Source organism: Caretta caretta, chromosome 6 (genome assembly GCF_965140235.1).
Source record: "Caretta caretta isolate rCarCar2 chromosome 6, rCarCar1.hap1, whole genome shotgun sequence".
NCBI classification, from domain to species: domain Eukaryota; kingdom Metazoa; phylum Chordata; order Testudines; family Cheloniidae; genus Caretta; species Caretta caretta.
In genome coordinates, this window is record NC_134211.1 from 123,115,624 (window position 1) to 123,135,661 (window position 20,038).

At 41.3% G+C, this 20,038-nt stretch overlaps 1 protein-coding gene across 1 annotated transcript in view; it reads left to right on the forward strand.

Moving 5' to 3' along the window:
- WDHD1 (WD repeat and HMG-box DNA binding protein 1) overlaps positions 1-20,038 on the forward strand; it is a 52,450-nt gene that overhangs the window by 19,749 nt on the left and 12,663 nt on the right. Inside the window, exons 9-17 of the mRNA XM_048853933.2 lie at positions 795-901; positions 9,113-9,254; positions 9,439-9,640; positions 9,835-10,019; positions 10,966-11,150; positions 12,564-12,805; positions 13,618-13,755; positions 15,685-15,841; positions 18,315-18,429. Of these exons, the coding sequence (XP_048709890.1) occupies positions 795-901; positions 9,113-9,254; positions 9,439-9,640; positions 9,835-10,019; positions 10,966-11,150; positions 12,564-12,805; positions 13,618-13,755; positions 15,685-15,841; positions 18,315-18,429 (1,473 nt within the window). The remainder of the gene's footprint in view (positions 1-794; positions 902-9,112; positions 9,255-9,438; positions 9,641-9,834; positions 10,020-10,965; positions 11,151-12,563; positions 12,806-13,617; positions 13,756-15,684; positions 15,842-18,314; positions 18,430-20,038) is intronic.

Consider the following 20,038-nt stretch of genomic DNA (forward strand, 5'->3'; position numbering starts at 1 on the left):
AGTATCTGAAGTGTTTTGAAGTATCCTTGGATGCAATGTGGTAGAAAATCAAGAGGAGAGACAGCACCATGTAACCAGCCAGATCTCTGTGGGTCTGAGTTTGGGAACATCTGTTCCAGATGTTTGTTCCAAATAGATTTAATACAAAGAGAACTGTTAGAAATATTTCTTTGCTTGCTTGCATAATAGAGATTTCATTATTCTACTCTATATTTTGATTAATTGAAATCTGCCTACATAGTAGGGAAATAGCAACTTTGCGATCTCCTGTCTTATAACATCCCGTCTTTGGAGATCGCTGGGTAGGAGAATGCAAATTCACCTACATGGTAATTTAGATATATGTGTACCTAGGCCTACAAGAGTCTTGGTATAGTACACGTGTAAATCACTGGGCGTATCGTCAGTGGAACAGTTCTTAATAGTCTTTCAAATATTAAAATATAAAACAGTCTTTTATGCGTACATAACTCCACCTAAAATGGTTGCTTTCTGCAGTTGCAAAATGCATTTTGCTCCTGTCCACGTGTTGCAGGACATTTAAAAAACTCAGACTTTGTTGCACTTCTTTATAGCATGCAGTGACTGAAAATAAGTACTCTGAATGAAAAGGAATAAAAAACATGCTGATTTTTAAAAAGTGGCTCTTATAAGAGGGTAGCAAAAAATCCTCCCACAGACAGCTGGATATAGTTTGCTAAAAGTTCTTGATCTTTTTCATAGATGTCTATTTTACTATACGGGACCAAGAACATTGTTAGCACTCAACTAATAGTAATGTCTACTTTCCCTAGACTCTGAGTATTGTGACCTGGTCTCCCTGCGGACAGTATGTAGCAGCTGGAAGTGTCGATGGTTGTATAGCAGTTTGGAATGTGGACACTCAGGAGTGCATGGAGAGGTATTCATTGCTTTCCATAAAATATATAAATGTTTATCTATTGTTTTCACAAAGGGGAGTTTTTTCTTATCCCTTATTTTTAGACTTTGTCCATGTAAATAGATACATAGAATCATAGAATATCAGGGTTGGAAGGGACCTCAGGAAGTCATCTAGTCCAACCCCCTGCTCAAAGCAGGACCAATCCCCAATTAAATCATCCCAGCCAGGGCTTTGTCAAGCCTGACCTTAAAAACTTCTAAGGAAGGAGATTCTACCACCTCCCTAGGTAACGCATTCCAGTGTTTCACCACCCTCCTAGTGAAAAAGTTTTTCCTAATATCCAATCTAAACCTCCCCCACTGCAACTTGAGACCATTACTCCTTGTCCTGTCCTCTTCTACCACTGAGAATAGTCTAGAACCATCCTCTCTGGAACCACCTCTCAGGTAGTTGAAAGCAGCTATCAAATCCCCCCTTATTCTTCTCTTCTGCAGACTAAACAATCCCAGTTCCCTCAGCCTCTCCTCATAAGTCATGTGTTCCAGACCCCTAATCATTTTTGTTGCCCTTCGCTGGACTCTCTCCAATTTATCCACATCCTTCTTGTAGTGTGGGGCCCCAAACTGGACACAGTACTCCAGATGAGGCCTCACCAATGTCGAATAGAGGGGAACGATCACGTCCCTCGATCTGCTCGCTATGCCCCTACTTATACATCCCAAAATGCCATTAGCCTTCTTGGCAACATTGCTGACTCATATCCAGCTTCTCGTCCACTGTCACCCCTAGGTCCTTTTCCGCAGAACTGCTGCCTAGCCATTCAGTCCCTAGTCTGTAGCTGTGCATTGGGTTCTTCCGTCCTAAGTGCAGGACCCTGCACTTATCCTTATTGAACCTCATCAGATTTCTTTTGGCCCAATCCTCCAATTTGTCTAGGTCCCTCTGTATCCTATCCCTGCCCTCCAGCATATCTACCACTCTTCCCAGTTTAGTATCATCCGCAAATTTGCTGAGAGTGCAATCCACACCATCCTCCAGATCATTTATGAAGATATTGAACAAAACCGGCCCCAGGACCGACCCCTGGGGCACTCCACTTGACACCGGTTGCCAACTAGACATGGAGCCATTGATCACTACCTGTTGAGCCCGACAATCTAGCCAACTTTCTACCCACCTTATAGTGCATTCATCCAGCCCATACTTCTTTAACTTGCTGACAAGAATACTGTGGGAGACCGTGTCAAAAGCTTTGCTAAAGTCAAGAAACAATACATCCACTGCTTTCCCTTCATCCACAGAACCAGTAATCTCATCATAGAAGGCGATTAGATTAGTCAGGCATGACCTTCCCTTGGTGAATCCATGCTGACTGTTCCCGATCACTTTCCTCTCATGTAAGTGCTTCAGGATTGATTCTTTGAGGACCTGCTCCATGATTTTTCCGGGGACTGAGGTGAGGCTGACTGGCCTGTAGTTCCCAGGATCCTCCTTCTTCCCTTTTTTAAAGATTGGCACTACATTAGCCTTTTTCCAGTCATCCGGGACTTCACCTGTTCGCCACGAGTTTTCAAAGATAATGGCCAATGGCTCTGCAATCACAGCCGCCAATTCCTTTAGCACTCTCGGATGCAACTCGTCCGGCCCCATGGACTTGTGCACGTCCAGCTTTTCTAAATAGTCCCTAACCACCTCTTTCTCCACAGAGGGCTGGCTATCTATTCCCCATGTTGTGATGCCCAGCGCAGCAGTCTGGGAGCTGACCTTGTTCGTGAAGACAGAGGCAAAAAAAGCATTGAGTACATTAGCTTTTTCCACATCCTCTGTCACTAGGTTGCCTCCCTCATTCATTAAGGGGCCCACACTTTCCTTGGCTTTCTTCTTGTTGCCAACATACCTGAAGAAACTCTTCTTGTTACTCTTGACATCTCTCGCTAGCTGAAGCTCCAGGTACAATTTGGCCCTCCTGATTTCATTCCTACATGCCCGAGCAATATTTTTATACTCTTAATAATTTGCTTATAGAAAGCTCTGAAAAAGATATATATTTAGATTTATAAAAAAAACACTTTCTCTTGCTCCCTGAGCTGGGAGCAGTAGAGAGGCAGCCCACTCATGGTTAGATTAGTGACTCCCTTTATATGGCCCCACAGTGGGTGGGATGAGGGAGCATGGAGTCTCCTTACTGTTGTACAGCCTGTGAAAGGGATGGTCAGAACTGCAGGCGTGGCACTCAAGGGAGCTCAGGGGCTGCTTGAGGTGCTTTATCTCCTCCCCTCACCAGGAGCAACTTCCCAGACAGAGGGTGGGAAGTAGGCAAAGCCATGGCATCATCTTCACATATGTACACATAGTGTGCACCATACTTTCGTCTCAGGGCAACCAGGGAGCTCTGGGAGGTATTCTCTAGCTCACTTTGAGTCAGAATGCCTCCTGAGGATTCTTGTGGGGCAGGGACCTGAGTGTGGGTTTATGACTCAATACCACTATCTAGCCCGCAGCGGATAAGGTGATGCATTTTATTACTCACCTTCATCCTTTGGTTAATTTATAAAGAGTAGTGTTGTGACAGGCTGTGAGGGGAATATGGCTTTGAGCCTCCCGAAAGGGCAAGAACAGTGGCTCTTGTGATGCATTTCTTCAAGAATGGGATACTTAAATCAGGAGGAGGGGAAATAAAGATTCATCAGAGAGCCAACCACTCTTTCGCCTTTGCCCCAAAGGAGAAAAGGCAGAACCTGATTGTGCTACTGTCTTGTTAGTAAAGTATTTCTGTTCCATAAGTCTGATGAAGTGAGGAGGAGGGAGGGTTTTTGCATGTGAATAAGTCAGATAAGAAACATGATTTATTACTTTTAAAATACATGTTAGGAGCCCAGGAAGATTATATGCCGATGATTCGTAGGAGGACACTTATGTGAGAACAAAGGGAGAGAGGAGACTTAATCCATTTGACATTAGAGGCAAAGGGCTAATTAGTCAAATGTGATTCACGAGAGCAGTCATGTGTGCTATTGTAACTGGACAATTCAGCAGGACGTGTCTGCTGGGGAATTACTTTTCTTTTTCCACCTATAGTGGGAAATTATCATTTCATGAATATAATTCTGATTTATTAATTATTTTAAAACTCAAATTGATTTTTTTCATATGAAAGGAAGAACTTCTAGGTGCTATATTACAAATTTCTGCTAACTTCACTTCAGTTCATAGACTTTGAGGCCAGACGGTACCATCTTGGTCATCTAGACCAGTGATACTCCGTAGGGGGCCCGCAGGCCCGAAAAAGCTTCCTGTATAACCCGCCAGCTCACCTTAAAAATATGTTCCGCTGCCTATCATTTGCCTATGATTTCCTTAGTAAGTAATTTACTTGCAGTGTTTAATTTGTCATGAAAGAGGTGCCGGGGACTCAGCCCCAGCAAGTCCTGGCACAAATTAAACACAAATTAAGCAACTGGAGAGGGGCAGCTCCTGGGTGGTGCCCAGCTCTGAAGGCAGCGCTGCAACGAGCAGCAGCACAGAGGTAAGGGTGGTATGGTAGTGCCACTCCTCTGCGCTGCTGCTGACGACGGCGGTGCCTTAAGAGCTGGGCAGCCGGAGAGCGGCAGCTGCTGGCTGGGAGTCCAGAGGTGCGAAGGCTGAACCCCCGCACAAATTAAGCACTGCTGACTGGATCTTAAGTTCTCATGATAGCGTTGGCTATGATTGAGCTAGGTTGCTGCCCATTTTTTCATTAGGAATGGAAATGGAGCCAAAAATGAATGCGAGTGGGAGTAAACATCGCAAAGTCGACAGCAAAAACCAAGCTTTTAACCCAAACTGGACAGCAGGTTTTCCTTTTATTACGCCACCTCATTTAAACGCAAAACCTTTGCACTTAATATGCCAAACCACTGTATCCATCTACAAGGTCATCAATGTGAGGTGATACTATCAAAGCACAGTAACTTCAACACGGCCTAGCCTCCTGGCAGTGTTGCAAGTCGTGACAAAATTGAAAATATGAAGTCTTCGTATCACACTTCAAATGTCATTCTCACAACGTCAGCGACTACAAGAAAAAGCAACAGCTGCTTCTCTTCGGATAATGTTGGTACTAGCTAAAAAGAAAAAGCCTTTCTTGGGTGCCGAGCTTGTGAAGGAGTGCCCTTGGAAATGCTGGAGGAGCTTTTTGCCGGAGATAAAAACAAAGATGACAATGTGAACCATGTGAAGCATGTGAAGCAAATTCCCATGTCTGATTCCATGGCAATGCAAAGATTGGAGGTAATTTACGAGGGTTGTTTGTCAGCACTTCTTTCTGATTTAAAAAATGCCAAATACACGTCTCTTGCAGTGGACAAATCAAGCGATTTGAGTGACACTGTTCAGCTATTGCTGTTTGTAAGATTTTATGATGGTGACATTTTCAAGGAAGAATTTTTGTGCTTAAAACCATTAAAATCCTACTCCACAGGAGAGATCATTTTTGAAAAGGTAAAAGGCTTTTTTGAAAAAAATGGTTTAGATCTGCAGAAAGTAAATTTGCTTGTTACAGATTGAGGTCCCTCCACGACTGGGAAAGAGAAGGGCTTTGCTTCCTGTTTGGCAGCGACACACCCTTCATTAAATATGCTTCACTGCATGATTCACCAGACTGTCCTATGCGGTAAATTGTCTGGGGACTTGAAAAAAACAGTGGGTATTGTGATGACATTAGTGAACTACATATACACTCAACTTCTAGCTTGCAACATCATCTTTTTAAACCTTTTTTACAAGACGTTTCAGCTGCATACAGTGACCTGTTGCAGAACAATGACATTGACTGGTTAAGTAGGAGGTGCATGCTAAAGAAGTTTTGTGCAATTCAAAAAGAAATAATCGAATTTCTTTCAAACCACAAGACCAAGGCTTGTGAGTTCCTGGAATTTATAAATGATGTCTCCTCTATGTCACAGGTAACTTTTCTGTGCGATATTATTGGTCACTTGAATTCCCTCAGCTTGCAACTCCAAGGCCATGCAAGCAGTGTTGGGGATCTGTTTGAAAAAGTGTGTGAATCGTGAAGTCTTTCAGACAGACTTTACAGGAAAGATGCTGCATTTTCCCACATTGTATGTTGTTGTTACAGATGAAACTTCAATGAAAACGATCCAAGAATTTCTAAACGATCTGACTGAAAATTTTAAAATGTGATTTGAAAATTTTAAAATTCCAAAGGATTTGCTTTTATTTATTTTTTATCTGTTTGTTGTTTCTGCTGATGGACCTTGCCCTTCTAAAGCAAAGAACATTCTTGATTTAATTGATGAAGGTGCCCTTCAATTAGAAATTGTAAGGCTCCAGAGCTCAGATGTCTTGAAGGCAAAATTCAGAAAAGTGGGACTTTGTGATTTCTGGACTTAATATGCTGAGCAGTTTCAGAATAGCCAGAATCTATTCATCTATCTTTTAACAATGTTCGGATCAACGTACCTCTGCGAATCTGGGTTTTCTACCATGAACATTATAAAAAAACAACGCTGCAATTGCCTGACAGATGAGAGCATCTTCAACAGTGCATGTGCTTTGCCCTGACCTCCTACAAAACACGCTTCATAAAGCTTGCCAGAGATCGTCAATATCACTTCTCCCATTAGAGGTTGCCAGAAACACAGGTAATAATCAAAAAGAATGAGGAGTACTTGTGGCACCTTAGAGACTAACAAATTTATTTGAGCATAAGCTTTTGTGGGCTAAAACCCACTTCATTGGCTGCGTGCAGTTTAATGGTGTCCAGTTTGCAAATTAATTCCGATTCAGCAGTTTCTCGTTGGAGGCTGTTTTTGGAGTTTTTTTGTTGTAGTATTGCGAGTTTTAGGTCTGTAGTCGGGTGACCAGGGAGACTGAAGTGTTCTCCGACTGGTTTTTGAATGTTATAATTTGTGACGTCTGATTTCTGTCCATTTATTCTTCTACATAGAGACTGTCCGGTTTGGCCAATGTACATGGCGGAGGGGCATTGCTGGCACATAATGGCATATATCACATTGGTAGATGTGCAGGTGAACAAGCCTCTGATAGTGTGGCTGATGTGATTAGGTCCTATGATGGTGTCCCCTGAATAGATATGTGGGCAGAGTTGGCAGTGGGCTTTGTTGAAGGATAGGTTCCTGGGTTAGTGGTTTTGTTGTGTGGTGTATGGTTGCTGGTGAGTATTTGCTTCAGATTGGGGGGCTGTCTGTAAGCAAGGACTGGCCTGTTTCCCAAGATCTGTGAGAGTGAGGGATCGTCCTTCAGGATAGGTTGTAGATCCTCGATGATGCGCTGGAGAGGTTTTAGTTGGGGGCTGAAGGTGATGGCTAGTGGCATTCTGTTATTTTCTTCATTGGGCCTGTCCTGTAGTAGGTGACTTCTGGGTACTCTTCTGGCTCTGTCAATCTGTTTCTTCACTTCAGCAGGTGGGTATTGTAGTTGTAAGAACGCTTGAAAGAGGTCTTGTAGGCTTTTGTCTCTGTCTGAGGGGTTGGAGCACATGCTGTTGTATCTTAGAGCTTGGCTGTAGACAATGGATCTTGTGGCATGGTCTGGATGAAAGCTGGAGGCATGTAGCTAAGTATAGCGGTCAGTAGGTTTCTGGTAGAGGGTGGTGTTTATGTGACTATCGCTTATTAGCACTGTAGTGTCCAGGAAGTGGATCTCTTGTGGGGGCTGGTCCAGGCTGAGGTTGATGGTGGGATGGAAATTGTTGAAATCATGGTGGAATTCCTCAAGGGCTTCTTTTCCATGGGTCCAGATGATGAAGATATTATCAATGTAGTGCAAGTAGAGTAGGGGCATTAGGGGACAAGAGCTGAGGAAGCGTTGTTCTTGCGCTACATTATCACTACGAAAGTTTTTTTTTCTCCTGCTGATAATAGCTCACCTTAACTGATCACTCTCATTATAGTGGGTATGGCAACACCCATTTTTTCATGTTCTGTGTGTGTGTGTGTGTGTGTGTGTGTGTCTTCCTTCTGTATTTTCCACTGCATACATCCGATGAAGTGGGTTTTTAGCCCACGAAAGTTTATGCTCAAATAAATTTGTTAGTCTCTAAGGTGCCACAAGTACTCCTCATTCTTTTTGCTGATACAGACTAACATGGCTACAACTATGAAACAGGTAATAATGTTGATTTATAAACTTTGTTAAAAGAAACACTAATAGTTATGTTGCAGTCAAGGTCTTTATTTATTGGCAGCTGAAGTTTTGTTTTGTGTTTTATTTTGTCAGCCTTCTGCACTAATGGCCCGCCTCTCGTCATAAAATACTCAAATCGGCCCATGGGTAGATCTAATTGAGTATCACTGATCTAGACTGACTTCCTGCGCATCGTAGGCCACAGACCCTCTCCCCCGCCCACTCCTGCAATAGGCTCATAACCTCTGGCTAAGTTACTGAAGTCCTCAAATCTTGATTTTAAAGACTTCAAGTTACAGATCCACCATTTACTCTCGTTCAAACCAGCAAGTGACCCATGCTGCAGAGGAAGGTGAACCCCCTTGTGGATCTCTACCAATCTGACCTGGGGGAATAGTTCCTTCCCAATCCCAAATATGGGGATCAGTTAGACCCTGAGCATGTGAGCGAGTCTCACCAGCCAGACACATAGGAAAAAGTTCCCTCTCCCCAGAACTCTCCCCATCTAGAGTCTCATCTGTGGCCCTTGGAGATATTTGCTAATAGCAGTCGTGGATGTGCTGTATGCCATTGGAGGCAACCTCATCATACCATCTCCTCCATAAATTTCTCAAGCTCAGTCTTGAAACAAGTTAGGTTTTTTTACCCACACTACTCCCCTTAAAAGGCTGTTCAAGAACGTCACTCCTCTGATGGTTAGAAATCTTTGTCTAATTTCAAGCCTAAACTTGTTGATGGCCAGTTTATTTCCAGATGTTCTTGTGCCAACATTGGCACTTTACTTAAGTAACTCTTTCCCCTCCCTGTTGTTTATCCCTCTAATGTATTTATAGAGCGCAATCATATCTTCCCTCAGCCTTTGTTTTTTTTAGCTAAACAAGCCAAGCTCCTTACGTCTCCTGACATAAGGCAGTTTCTCCATTTCTCTGATCATCATAGTAGCCCTTCTCTGCACCTTGTAATTTTGTTGTTGCTACATTTATCGGTATGTTGTTTTATAGTACAAGGAGTACTAGAACTTTGCAGAATACACTTATGAAGGTTCCTACCTTAAGCTTAAAAACTTTTTTTTTTTGTTTTTAGGATGAAACATGAGAAAAGTTACACAATTTGTGGGCTGGCATGGCACCCCAAAGGTGGGCAAATAGCATATACAGACACTGAAGGAAATCTGGGACTGCTTGAGAATGTTTGTAATAGAGATGGAAAGAAATCAAGTGGGAAGGTAATAAAAATATTACTTAACCCTTATCTGTAAATGTTAAGCAATCATGCTTATTTTGACTGAGTACATAAAAACTCAAAGCTCTAGCAACCTCAGCCCCTGTATGGTTTGATTTATTAGCTAATCCAATTTGTGAATGCAAGGTTCAGAAAAATGCTCTTTGAGGATTGTTTTTTCACTTTAGGTCTCCAGTGCAGTGACAAAGGACTACAACAATCTTTTTGATGAAGATGATGACTTTTTAAACACAGACCTGATTGAGCCACGGTCATCTCCAAAGGTCCTATCTAATGAGGAAGATGATGATGATGATGACGACCTCATGCTAGCTTCAGGCCATCCTAGACAACGAGGGGCAATAATAGAGGACGATGAGAACTCACTAGGTACAGAATGAACTGGATTCTACAGCTCTTAGTGTTTTTTCGGGCTCTGATAGCATTTTATTGAGTCTTACCTACATCCTCTGTTCAAATATGGCCTCTGTTTTATCACACTACACAGTTTCTAGTGTTTTCTTTAATTGTTTTCTATCTCATCTGCCATGGTAATCCTCTGATATTAAAGTTTTACCTTCTAGATACTGCACTGATGAAAGTTAATTCCGATCTTGAAAAAGATGATGACAATGACCAAGATGGTAGCATTCCAGTTCTGCCAGTATCAACCACCCAAAGACCTTTCTATGATGGACCAATGCCAACTCCCCAGCAAAAGCCATTCCAGTCTGGTTCTACCCCTTCACACCTCACGCACCGCTTCATGGTAAATCTAATTTTATCTATGGCTGTGTTGATTGATATAATAACTTTTTCAGTAATTACTGACACTACTTCTTGTTTGACTTGCCTAAGACTAAAATCAATTCTTTTACTGTTATCTTGAAAAACTGTAAAATTTGACATAACTCTAAAGCTAAATAATAAAAGTAGCCTTCTGTTAATACCCAGAGCTCTTAATGGTATACTTTGCACTTAGCACCTTTTACCTGTAAATCTCAAAGTACTTCTAAAAAGATGGGTAAGCGTTATATATATTTATATATCTATACCTATATATCTATATATCGCCATTTTACACATAGAGAAAGTGGGCTGTAGAGAGGTTAAGTAACTTGCCTAAATCACACATGAGTGAGAAGTTCCTATTTTTACTTATTTTCATGTAGACACAATATTTTGTTTTAAGGGAAAATTAGAATATGACATTTTGTACCTGTGCTATTGCATTCTAGATAAAATACTCTTTTAAATTGTTTATCTTCAACTATGACTGAGATCAAGATTTTGTCACTGTTATTTTTAGTAAAAGTCACGGACAGGTTGCGGGCAATAAACAAAAATTCATGGAAGCCTGCGACCTTTCCATGACTTTTACTAAAAATAACTGGGGTGGGAGGAGGGGCTGACTGCTGGGGGGACTGACAGCCTGACTCCCACTGTGGGAGGAAGGTGGGGACTGACAGTTCCTGCTGCTGCGGGGGGTGGGGTGGGGGAGACAGTACCAACTCCAGCCCTGGCTGCTGACAGCTCCAGCTGTGGCTGCTGGGAGGCAGGGGGAGGGGGAACAGCTCCGGCCATGAGGGGGAACAGTGGGGACAGCTCCGGCCCCAGCAGCTGACAGCCACAGCCACTTTTAAACTGTTCGTAGGTGTGACTAATTTAACTGGCTTCTTTGGAATTGCTAATATTCTTCACCTTTTGTCTTATAGGTGTGGAACTCTATTGGTATTATTCGTTGTTATAATGATGAGCAAGACAACGCTATAGATGTGGAATTTCACGATACCTCTATACATCATGCAACACACTTGCCAAATTCTCTGAATCACACAATGGCTGATCTTTCCAGTGAAGCTATCCTGTTGGCATGTGAGAGCACAGAGGAACTTGCAAGGTAATCTATAGTGCATCTGCATGGAACCTGTATTGTGGAATTAAATTCAGCATGTTCGAAGAGCTCTTTGAAGTTATCACTTTTTGGTTCTTGATCTTAATTTAAAAAAAAAAATGGTGGTAGATTTTCACATCCTTCCGCTATGTAGATTTAAGGAGTATCCTAATACTTTATGTAGTGCAGGTAGTTTTCTTTGTTTCTTGTTGTTTGAAGTTCTTCTGTCTTTCCAAGTGTATACTGGAAGATTTTAATGCATTGATGTCTCAAACGAAACTCTACATATTAATGACAGAATTTCAGTCCCCTCAAGTCAATAATGCATGATAAGGCATTGTTGGGAAGATTGTTACTTCCCTCTGCAGTAGTAGGAGTGATAATAGAAAGCTATTGTGTCTGAGCATTGGTGCGTAGATGCATTTTAGCTGCAGGGCACACACTGACAGAATGGCTTAAGTGTGTGCCCTGTATAGTGCTTCTTAGAACCTGCTGATGAAACAGGCAGTACATACTTTCCAACAGCAGCTGGGGAATGTTCAGGGGCGAGAAAGATCTTCACCCATTTCCTCACCCAGTTCATCCACGTACAACTAGCCAAAATGTAGATCTTCATTTATAAAATGTGATCAGCATCTACTAGTTATAGGAGCTCTGAAAAACCTGTACGTTTTTCAAAGCTTTTTCAAAAGTGTGTCAAATACTTGGGAGTCTGCCTTTTTTGCCTTCTGGTGTTTGAATGTAACAGGACTCTAAAGCGGCTGTATTTTTTATTTGCCATATGAAAGATGTTGCACTTGGAATTCCACCTTTAAATGACAAACAGGAATATAATGGGCAGTAATGACCAATGGACACAAGGATCGAGCCCTTTTTATGTCCTTGCAGCACTGAATAGAACTATTCATGCAAATAATCTCATCAAATTGAAATTTTAAAAGCAATTTGCTTATGTCTGTCTCTTAAAGTTTAAATTTTAAAAATTAAAAGTTTTAATTAAAAAAACCTCTGAATTTGTCAGGAAAATGTGACAAGATTTGTAGGGCCTCATTTTCAGGTGTGCTTAGCGCCCTCAAATCACATTAATTTTAATTGGAGTTGGAGTTGCTCAGCACATCTGAAGATCCCACTCATAGACTCCAATCAGATTCAACATCATACTTTTGAAGAATCTGGCTTTCTGAAGCTGCAAGTTGAATTGGATGATCAGTCACTGAGCAATAGGGTTACAAATGGTAATCTGCACGTATCATGCCATTTCACTTGTCTGATAGTTGCAGATTGTAGGTAATCCCTCAAGTCTCAGAAAATAATAAAACTTTACAGAGCACAGGTAAGTCGATGGTGTATTTTAAGTCATGACATCTATTTCAGACTTAAATGTTTAAATGTTTTCCTTTTGTTCCTCTCATTTTTTAGCAAGCTTCATTGCGTTCATTTTAGCTCCTGGGATTCCAACAAGGAATGGACAGTAGATATGCCAAAGGATGAAGATATTGAAGCTATTTGTCTGGGTCAGGGCTGGGCTGCTTGTGCCACTAGTGCAATGCTAACTCGTGTGTTTACAATTGGTGGAGTTCAGAAAGAGATCTTCAGTCTCCCTGGTCCGGTGGTGTCAATGGCGGGACATGGAGAGCAGCTTGTGGTTATTTATCACAGAGGTACTCTTCTTCCTTTCATGCTTTTTTTTTTTGGTTTGTTTGAAATCCCTACCATCTCTTGTCAGTGGTTTCAGGTATTGGTTAACGTGCATGGTCACCAATTCTTCTTTTCTTTTCCTCGCTCTGTGCTTCCTCTCTCCCTCTCCACCAGTAACTCCTTTTATTGCAGCAAACACACAAATGTCATTAAACAATAAAACCTACATATTCCAACTTGAGTGCCTTAAATTAGGCACCTAAAAATAAGTAGCCTAATTTTGAGAGGTGCTAAGGATGCACAGCTCCCAATGACTTCAGTAGGAGTTGTAGGTGCTCAACACTTATGAAAATCAGCAAAAAAAAATTTTGCTTGAAATTTTAGGCACTCAAGTTTGCAGATGTTGGCCTCATTGCATATTTATACACATCTATCGCTTAAAATAGCTTGAATTCTGAAGAAGAATATGCAATAGACATTTAATTGCAGGAACAAATGAATGCTTTGATAATTGGCTGAGTTTGTGGGGAGAGGATTGTAACTGTAAGATAGCCATGATCCAACTTGGATTTCAGATACACAGGAGGAAGTTTGTAGAAACTTGTAGTTTGTAAAAACAAGTATTACGCATGTGTTTGTAAGAGCTGTAGCTGAGCTTATAAGATACACACAACATGTACCCACATATCTGAGATCAGAATTGGGCTTTCAGGCATAGACCTGAAATAGAATTACTCAGAGGAAGATGCATTTTACCTTCAGATTCTGTCTAATCAAGTATAAAATTATATTGTTATGCAACACAGTCATTGGGTTGACCTTCTTTTCTTACTAGGTACTGGCTTTGATGGGGACCAGTGCCTTGGAGTACAGCTGATAGAGTTAGGAAAAAAGAAGAGACAGGTTTTACATGGAGACCCACTTCCTCTTACAAGGAAATCCTACCTGACGTGGGTAGGATTTTCAGCAGAAGGTAAGATGATGCAGCTATGTGATGAGAGTTCCAGTGAGCAACCTTGGCTTTTTTAGGTGGAGAATTTTGCAGAATCGTTCACCTAATTTTTAAAAAATAAGATGTTCCTGTAACTCAAATTTGTTTTTAAAGTCTCTTGACCACTGATCCATCCATCTTCCTCTGATATAAATGTGGTAATTGGAAATTTTAGTGTATTTACAGTATTAAAAAAATACTTTAAAATGTTACCAAAAAACCTTGAGCCAATTGGCTTCCCTCCTGCCTCCCCCCAAAAAAGCTACACCTCTGCCTTTCTACTGAAATAGAAAAAACTTGAGATCTGTCCCAAATATCTGCTTAGGGAAAAGCCTGGGAGGAAAAATAGATAAGCCCTGTAGCCTTCTAAGAAGGTCAACAAAGTCTCCTCTGTCAGATCAATGTGTGGAGTGAGTTCTAGAACTGAGGGTCCGTAGCTGGGAACCCTATGCCACCAATCACTCCCCTTTTACATATGCGGGCTTTTAAGTCAGTTCTTCAGCTAACCTCAACTGCTGCAGTATAGCATGAGGAGAGGTGTTCTCTGCAATAGTCAGGAACAAAATTAGAAAGTTATTTTATAGGTTGCAGCCAACACCTTGACTTGCACCTGGACACAAATTAGAAACAAGAGCACACTGTGGACTACAGGTGTCGTTCTCCCAGTGAGAAGCACCACTAAATATTCAGAAACTGCATTCTGCACTACCTGAAATGTGAGTGGTCTTCAATGACAGCTTTGAGTGCAATAATAATTGCAGCTTGAGGTAACAAAGACCAGATAGCTGGGCAGCTCTGCATCCAGAAAGAGAGGTTCCAATCTGCTAGTTATACACAGATGAGAAGAACCCTTCTTGGCTATTAATGCTACTTGAGTGCTAAAAATACTGGGGTTCTGGCTTGCACATCTTATTGACTAAATGCAGATAAACACCCTCGAGTCCAAGGACAGGTATCAGCCCTAACATCTCTTCTGAATATTTTCTGTGCCAGCCAGTATTACCTCTTTCTTCTGTGGATTGAGTCTCCACCATCTAACCTTCATCCAGGCCCCAATTTTGGTTGGATAGTGAGAGAGCAGAGAGACTGCACCATCTGAATCAAATATAGATTATGATTACAGCTGCTAAGTAGAAAGAAAAGGAGAACTAGTGGCACCTTAGAGACTAACCAATTTATTTGAGCATAGGCTTTCGTGAGCTACAGCTCACTTCATCGGATGCATTCAGTGGATAATATAGTGAGGAGATTTATATACACACGGAACATGAAAAAATGGGTGTGTATATAAATCTCCTCACTGTATTTTCCACTGAATGCATCCAAAGAAGTGAGCTGTAGCTCACGAAAGCTTATGCTCAAATAAATTGGTTAGTCTCTAAGGTGCCACTAGTACTCCTTTTCTTTCTGTGAATACAGACTAACACTGCTGCTATTCTGAAACCTGTCAGCTGCTAAGTAGCTGAATTTGGGAACTACCTGCTTGGGAGTTTCAGGATAAACTGTAAATACTGCTGTGCCTCGAGTTGAAGAGAGAAACCTTTTTTCTGTTGAATTTCTAACTTCTGAGATTTATAGTAGGAAAAAGTGCTTATTCCCAAAGTTGTGGTTTTTCCTAAAGTAGCTTATTTTCTGTCAAATTCTTGAAATCTTTCAGGAATTTCAATCTCTTACGTATCTCCATGTTTAAATGTCAGTTTGAATAATCTGGCCAGCAGGTGGTGCAGCTTTCTAATCAAACAGTAGCTTCTCCCAAACAGTTTGTACTTTTGGGCTGGAGGACATTACTTAATATTTGGGCATCCTAACCATGTACTGCTGCCTAGCAGCATCTGCCCATAAATCCTCAGTCGTATTGCGGTCTTAGATTGAGTTGGCTGCCAGAACAATGCTTGTGTTTGTTATAAATAGGTACCCCATGTTATGTGGATTCGGAGGGAATTGTGAAGATGTTGAACAGAGGACTTGGGAACACCTGGATTCCAGTGTGTGACACACGAGAATACTGCAAAGGAAAATCTGATCATTATTGGGTAATTGGCATCCATGAAAACCCCCAGCAGCTGAGGTGGGATTTTGCAAAGAGAGTTGTTTGTCTTGGTCATGGTATAAATGTTACATTTCCCCTTTAGAATAATAGAAACTGTAGAGAAACTTTAACTAACATGATTTTTAAAGGGTAAATAGCTAATAAATATGCTCAGAAAGTGATCCAATTATATATGTAATTTTTAAAATGGACATTTAATTACTAAATTGACCTTGAATAAAATTGTCAGTAATAATTTGATAAAGAAATTTCTAATGTGTGGCTAACAGGCATCTTACATTTTATTGTGAATTACAAACCTTACTAAAATTACAATTTTCTAAAGCGAATAAGTTTGTAATCTTTCTTCTATGGGGTTCCTAAAACAGCATCAGAAGCTCCCAATTCCATTTGGTCCAGTCCTACATTGCTTTTTTAATACCTTGATCACTTTGTATACTTTTCCTCCTCATATCCCCTCAATAATTGCCAGATCCTGCAGTGGCATCCACATGAGTTGACCCCTGTGCAGATCCAGTCGTAGCTGGTTATTTGTGTGATAATACTTAGCCTATGACTGTGAGGAGCTGTGAGCGAACTGTCATTTTATAGCGCAATATATGACAATAACATTGTTTTAAGGAATTGATAGTTTTCTATCCCTTTTTTTAATGCACCCAAGCATCCTATCTGTTTAATTGCTGATCCACACTAGGTTAGCCTCTTTGTTCAGCTATCTATGACTTCTCCTACATCCTTTTCCAGAGAGGTTCCTGCCAGTTCAGAACCCGTCAGCTTGTTTTTTCAGTGGTGCACTACCCTACAGACTGCTGGCAGATAAATTTAGAAAAAATGTACAGTAGAACCTCAAAGGTATGAACACCAGAGTTACGGACTTACTGGTCAACCATACATCATGTGGAACTGGAAGTAATCAATCAGGCAGCAGTGGAGACAAAAAAAAGAACCAAAAAACAACCAGCTCAGGGCTTCAACCACAACGGGTTGGGGCTGCAGCCGCAGGGTGGGGGAGGGTCAGGCGTCCGGGAAGGGGGCTCGGGGCTTCTGACCCTCAGGTTTCAGCTTCAGTGCTCCCCCGTAGCTAAAGCCCCAAGCCCTGGCATGTTCCCCCCCACCCCCTCGGCTGAAACCGGGAATGAAGCCGTGGGGAGCTCTGAGCCCCAGTTCCCCCTGTGAGGCTGCAACAGGGAGCGGAGCCATGGGGCTAAAGTCCTGAGTCCCAGCACTCCCTCCAGGTTTAAAGCCCTGGGACCTGAGGGCCCCCTCTCCCCACTACACCTGGAGCCTTGACACCACCCCCACCCCATGGCTGCAGCGCCAACGCCCCCATAGTTGAAGTCTGTAACATCTTGTTCGGAGTTACAGAACCTTTCAGGATTGCAAACAACCTCCATTCCCGAGGTATCTGTAACTCTGAGGTTCTCCTGTAATTCAAAATTGAGCTTTTTACACTCCTCTGTAGTTTTTTATTAAGTGAAAGTATTTTGTGTCACTGGCAGACTTCAATTCGCTGTCCACTTCCTCTTCCAGCTCTTTAAATAACCCTGGTCTCCAGGAAACTCATTAAAATGTGTATCAAACTGGTGGGATGACTGAGTCAGAGTCATCATGAGTTTTTTCCTCCTGCTCCTCTAAGAAAAAGGGTGCTCCTCTATGAATTACAAAGAACTTTTTATTCAAAGCCACCACAACTGCTAAAGATAAGAAAGCAGGGGAGGCTCATTGTTTGGTGTTTCATTTATCAAACCTTATACAATAACGGACACACCTAACCAGACCAGTAATGCTTCCTCTTTTTTTATGCAGTGTTAAGGAGAAATTTTGTTAATGCTGCAGTGATGCAGCTCTATAGATCACCTTTCCCAAACTGACATTTTACTTAGCTGAACCCTGCAAGAGAGTGCCAACTTAAATGCCATTATAGTGCTCCAATAACACTAGAGTCACTTTATTCAGAACTGTATGTGTGATCCAGTACGTCAAAAAGCAGAACGTGCTACAAGACTGTCTTGAGAGAGAGAGAGAGTGTGTGTGTGTGTGTGTTCCCGTCCCTTTCCATCACACACGCCACTCCTCAGCCAAAAATAAAACAAACAATAAGAAAGCCAGCTCAAATTTTGCAATTATCTTCTGTTTTTCTGTGGACCGTGATTTGGATAAATTGGAATTTACGGTTTCTAGAATATACTAAATCATGTGTTAGAAATTTGCTATAATGTTTTTATTGTTTGCCGTATTTAAAGTATCTAAAGTGAACAAGAGAATGGAACAGAGAACTCTGGTGTAGCTGACGTTGTGGAGCATATGTTCTGGTCTTTCCATGAGCTTTTATTTCTCTCACCAGTTGTACAGATGTAAAAATACAATTTTTGTAAATGACAAACCCTGTTAAAATACCTCGTTCCTTCTATATTCTTGGGAGACCTGACTTGCAGTTTGGCTTTTCTGTAGATTTTGAGTGGTTTGTATGTGTTTTGTTTTCCTTGGACAGGTGCATTCCTTGTAAAGGAGCTCGGTTCCCTCCTACACTTCCACGTCCTGCTGTAGCAATTTTATCCTTTAAACTTCCTTACTGTCAAATTACAACAGAAAAAGGACAGATGGAGGTATGTAGACTTTACCAACAAATTGGGATGAGATTGTCTTAAGTGTTCCTAGTGAACAGGGGTCCACATTATTAAAACCCTCACTATAAAGAGGCAAACTATTGAATACATGACAGCACTGAATTAGTGTTCTGTTCCTAGGTCAAGGTTGAGGCACATCGGTAGGATAGTATAGGGAAGCTTCCACTTCTGAAGTCCATCTGTACATAAATAGGGGTCTTCAGTCTCCAGAGCTGTCAGTCTGGCATTTTTCACTAAATTTATTGCAAAATATCTAACCCCAATAAACAATTTGGGAACTGTACTACAAAGAGGCAGCATAGAGTCTGCAGAAGAGATCTAGGTGTGGAGTTCGTTCAGGTTTGGTAGTTCATGCAAGTTTTTTATTGTTAAAATAATTGTATGTACCAAAGAGAATAAATATAGAACAAAGTTGATAGAATCAATGTAAGATTACACATTAAGAAATGCTATCTCCCTTTGATCATCAAAATCTAATCTGTCTGCTTTTCAAAAGTGATTAACATTTTTTGGCTGCCTTAGTGTTTGGGGCCCAACTTGAAACCCATTATAGGTGTCTGATTTTCAGGCACTGCTGAGCACCCAACTTTTAAAAATCAGGCTCTTTTAAAGTATTTAATTAAGCATGCAAAATTATTAGTCATTCTGAAAGTTTTGGTCTTCAGGTTTAATTTGTCCCTTAAAGTAGAGACTAGTTGAAAAAAGATGCAAATGTAGAATATTCTTTGGTATCTCCGCAAAAGATCTGTACTTTGTTCCAAATTCTGATTTGATTTAAACCTCATTTCAGTTGGGGTGCACATGGTGTAAATTGGCACTGAGTTTTAATCTCCATCTCAGGGGCAATTTCATATGTTTTCGCAAAAAGAAAAGGAGTACTTGTGGCACCTTAGAGACTAACCAATTTATTTGAGCATAAGCTTTCGTGAGCTACAGCTCACTTCATTGGATGCATACTGTGGAAAATACAGAAGATGTTTGTTTTTATACACACAAATTATGAACAAATGGGTGTTTATCACTACAAAAGGTTTTCTCTCCCCCCACCCCACTCTCCTGCTGGTAATAGCTTATGTAAAGTGATCACTCTCCTTACAATGTGTATGATGATCAAGGTGGGCCATTTCCAGCACAAATCCAGGTTTTCTCCCCCCCACACACACCCCTCCCCCCAAACAAACCCACTCTCCTGTTGGTAATAGCTTATCTAAAGTGATCAGTCTCCTTACAATGTGTGTGAAAATCAAGGTGGACCATTTCCAGCACAAATCCAGGGTTTAACTAGGGGAAATAGGTTACATTGCATAATGACTTAGCCACTCCCAGTCTCTATTCAAGCCTAAGTTAATTGTATCCAATTTGCACATGAATTCCAATTCAGCAGTCTCTCGCTGGAGTCTGGATTTGAAGTTTTTCTGTTGTAATATCGCAACTTTCATGTCTGTAATCATGTGACCAGAGAGATTGAAGTGTTCGCCAACTGGTTTATGAATGTTATAATTCTTGACATCTGATTTGTGTCCATTTATTCTTTTACGTAGAGACTGTCCAGTTTCACCAATGTACATGGCCGAGGGGCATTACTGGC